Genomic DNA, 270 nt, shown 5'->3' with positions numbered 1-270 from the left:
TACTTATAAGCATGTGAGAATGTGATTTTATTCTGCAATCTTTCATTTGTAAATTATCATCATTAAGTGAATTCTAACTATATTCCTTAACAGGTGAAGAGTGGCATATTGATTGAACCCATTGACACAAAAGCTATGCATAGAGCGCTGGCTGCCGGCAGAACGCCATTCGCTCTCCTCAAACCCAGCAAAGGGGTTCCTGTTGTTGTCAAAGTGCAGTTTGCTTTAGGAAGCAAGCATGTAAGTTATGCCTTCCCTTTTCATTTCTCC

The 270-nt window shown here is 40.0% G+C and overlaps 1 protein-coding gene across 2 annotated transcripts in view; it reads left to right on the top strand.

Moving 5' to 3' along the window:
* The window catches only part of LOC119586810, a gene marked incomplete at its 3' end in the record, with an annotated part of 12,765 nt that overhangs the window by 7,913 nt on the left and 4,582 nt on the right, over positions 1 to 270 (top strand). For both annotated transcript variants that reach the window (XM_037935535.1, XM_037935534.1), the window contains 1 exon segment: positions 94 to 240. In XM_037935535.1, coding sequence (XP_037791463.1) covers positions 94 to 240 — 147 coding nt within the window.

This window comes from Penaeus monodon, chromosome 22 (assembly GCF_015228065.2).
Source record: "Penaeus monodon isolate SGIC_2016 chromosome 22, NSTDA_Pmon_1, whole genome shotgun sequence".
In the NCBI taxonomy this organism is placed as follows: Eukaryota; Metazoa; Arthropoda; class Malacostraca; order Decapoda; family Penaeidae; genus Penaeus; species Penaeus monodon.
This window is presented reverse-complemented; position numbering and strand designations above follow the sequence as displayed.